The sequence below is a fragment of the Poecilia reticulata genome, linkage group LG4 (genome assembly GCF_000633615.1).
Source record: "Poecilia reticulata strain Guanapo linkage group LG4, Guppy_female_1.0+MT, whole genome shotgun sequence".
Lineage (NCBI taxonomy): Eukaryota > Metazoa > Chordata > Actinopteri > Cyprinodontiformes > Poeciliidae > Poecilia > Poecilia reticulata.
In genome coordinates, this window is record NC_024334.1 from 5289794 (window position 1) to 5292812 (window position 3019).

Here is a 3019-nt window from a genome sequence, read left to right on the forward strand (position 1 = left end):
ATTCCCAAGTTTTCACATGTGATTCCCAAGTTTTCACATGTGATTCCCAAGTTTTCACATGAGATTCCCAAGTTTTCACATGAGATTCCCAAGTTGTCACCCTCACTAGAAGAGTCTTCATTTCTCTTTTTTATGGGTAAAATGGATTTGAAGAGTTGGTTTTTGTCGAACAAAAGGTAACAACATTTTTACTTGATTTGAATTTCGATGCGTATGGAAAATGTTTCCACATAAATCTGCAAAGTGCTGATAGTGATTTACTGGTGAACTTTTCCTTACTACTGAAGTCATGCTAAGCTAGCTAAACACTGAACTGACAGTTGGCCGATTTTACAGTTTGAAGCCATGATCTTGATTTCTGCAGCTCCAGAACAAATAACTGTTTTCCCTTAACATCAAATCAGTGCAGATTCGATGCTTCACCACATAAACTTCACCTCAGCACAGCAGCTGCTTTCAGTCAAATTAAAGTTATAATCAAACGGCCGTTTCTCCGTCGCTCGCCGTTATGATGACATCACCATTGATGTTAACGGTTTAGTCTCACAGTTGAAAAACCTGTAATGTCTTTAACACAGAGTGATTTTTCTTCATAGTTTTTATCAGCTGAAGTGTTTGACAGGACGATCGGAGGACAGGTAAGAGTACGACTCTGCTGTGTGTGTGTGTGTGTGTGTGTGTGTGTGTGTGTGTGTGTGTGTGTGTGTGTGTGTGTGTGTGTGTGTGTGTGTGCAGACCTTGTGACGCTGGGATCCCCAGGACCTCCCGGCAGAGCCGGCTGTACTCCTCTGCTGGGTCCAGTCCGGTTCTGGTGTGCAGAGCCTGGTCCACCTTGGCCAGAACGATCTGCCGCAGGTTAAACAGCCCTGCAGTCCAAGAGGAACTTGGTGACGTTATGCTGTTAGAAGGACCTGCAGCTCTCTGCTGCCACCACCTGGTGGGAGGTTAACTACGTTTGACAGGCTGCAGTTTTACCATCAGCACCTCGTAACAAAGTGCTGCTTCCTTTCCCCCCATTCCACATGCGCTGCTCCAACTCGGCATCCGGGCTGCGACTTCGGTTGGCATTCCAGTTACCATGGCGACGTGATCAGGGAAAAATGTTTACGCGCCAATGAAAATCAAAGTCTAACTGAAACCTGTCACTCTGCTACAGACGCTGGATTTCTGACTGCTGAACGTTTTTACTGCAGGTTCTGACCAGAGGTTCTGTGGACCGGGCCGGTGAGCAGCGGCTGTGAGCCGGCCCGTTTGGACCAGAATCACGGTGTTTGTACGTACCGGTGTTGGCCAGCCGGGACTTGATGAGTTTGTCCAGGAGTTCTGCCGGGATGGGTTTTCCCGTCTTGTAGTGGCGGGACATCCTCTGCAGAGGCTCCGCCTCCCAGACCCAGTTCTCCAGCATCTGGGACGGCGCCTCCACGAAGTCGCGCTCCACGTGCGTCCCGCTGAACATGGCGTAGTCCGCCTGCAGACACAGCAGCGGCGGGTCAGGAGGCGGAGCCCCGTGACCTTCTGTGACCTCACCGTGCGGCGGCGGACCTGGGCGCAGAGCTGGTGCATGACGTGTCCGAACTCGTGGAAGTAGGTCTCCACCTCGTCGTGCTGCAGCAGCGACGGCGCCGCCGCGGTGGGCTTGCTGAAGTTGGCCACCATGGCCGCCACCGACATCTGGCGCGAGCCGTCGGGCCGCAGGCAGCCGGGCTGCAGGCCGAAGCAGGCGGCGTGCCCGTACTTCCCCTCCCTGCAGGGACACACAGGTTCTGGTTCTGACCCGGCACCAAGCACCCCGACCCGGTTCCGGCTGCGGTTCTGACCTGGGGTACAGGTCCAGGTAGAACTGGCCCACCACATGGCCGGCGGCGCGGTCCCTGACGCAGTAGAGCGTGACGTCGGGGTGCCAGGCGGACGGCGCCGCCTCCAGCTGGAAGCTCAGGCCCAGCAGCTCCTGGTACAGATCCAGCAGCCCGCGGGTCACCACCTCCATGGGGAAGAACTCCTTCAGCAGGTTCTGGTCCACCGCGTACCGGGTCTCCTCCACCTGGTGAGGTCAGGGCGTTTATGGATGCAACACAGCAATGAAAGAGGAAAAACAAAAGGAGAAATCAGGACGTAGAACCTGTCTGAGGATCAGTCTGTGATTCTCTGGACTCTGGTTCTGATGATGTTGGTCTCAGGTTACGACATTCAAACAATATAAAGGAATAAAAACACCAGGAGATCTTTTACTTTAACTAATAGTTTGATTCAAATTCTGGGTTGAGTGAATAAATAACTAGATGCTAATATTAGTTTCTCTGGATGATCATCTAAAAGGCATAAAGCTGAACTAATGATGAACTACAGATGGGAAAATGTCATGTAGCAACATGAATGTCACAGAGTGTGTGTGTGTGTGTGTGTGTGTGTGTGTGTGTGTGTGTGTGTGTGTGTGTGTGTGTGTGTCAGGAGAAACTTCAGGCTTCAGATCCATCTTGAATTTTAAATGAGTCTCACCAGGTCTGAATTTACCCAGAAGCCCCTGCAGGCAGAGACTGAGGCCACATGAAGGATTTAACAAAAACATTTAAAAATATCCTCAAATTTCATCAACATTTAATTATTTATCCAATACATGAACTGGATGGAGAACCAAAACCGACATAATAAGAAATAAAAGCATAAATATATGTTTAGTTTTTCCTTTTCCTTTCATGAGTTTCCATCAAATAATGTATATTTTCCATTTTCTTTCTTATTTCCCCTAAACATGCGTTTTGATCAAGTAAAATAGACATTTTGCTTTGTCTTTTTTCTGCTCTGTTTTTCTGCTGCATCGTTATGCTAATGAGGAGAGCTGCTCCTCTCCTATTGGCCAACGCAGCTTTGGAACCAGCGTCAGACGTTGTTCAGGTCCCGTCGCTCGGCGCCAGGCCTGAAACGATTCCTCGAGTGATTCGAGAACCTCGATTATTAAAACTCCTCGAGGAAAATGTTCCTGCCTCGAAGCTTCGTTAATTTATGTTTTATCATTTAGCGC

The 3019-nt window shown here is 49.5% G+C and overlaps 1 protein-coding gene across 1 annotated transcript in view; it reads right to left on the bottom strand.

Moving 5' to 3' along the window:
• Nucleotides 1-3019, bottom strand: part of thop1 (thimet oligopeptidase 1) — a 15726-nt gene that overhangs the window by 2530 nt on the left and 10177 nt on the right. Inside the window, exons 9-12 of the mRNA XM_008406496.2 lie at nucleotides 1818-2041; nucleotides 1543-1744; nucleotides 1282-1468; nucleotides 738-866 (exon numbers count right to left, since the gene is read on the bottom strand). Of these exons, the coding sequence (XP_008404718.1) occupies nucleotides 738-866; nucleotides 1282-1468; nucleotides 1543-1744; nucleotides 1818-2041 (742 nt within the window). The remainder of the gene's footprint in view (nucleotides 1-737; nucleotides 867-1281; nucleotides 1469-1542; nucleotides 1745-1817; nucleotides 2042-3019) is intronic.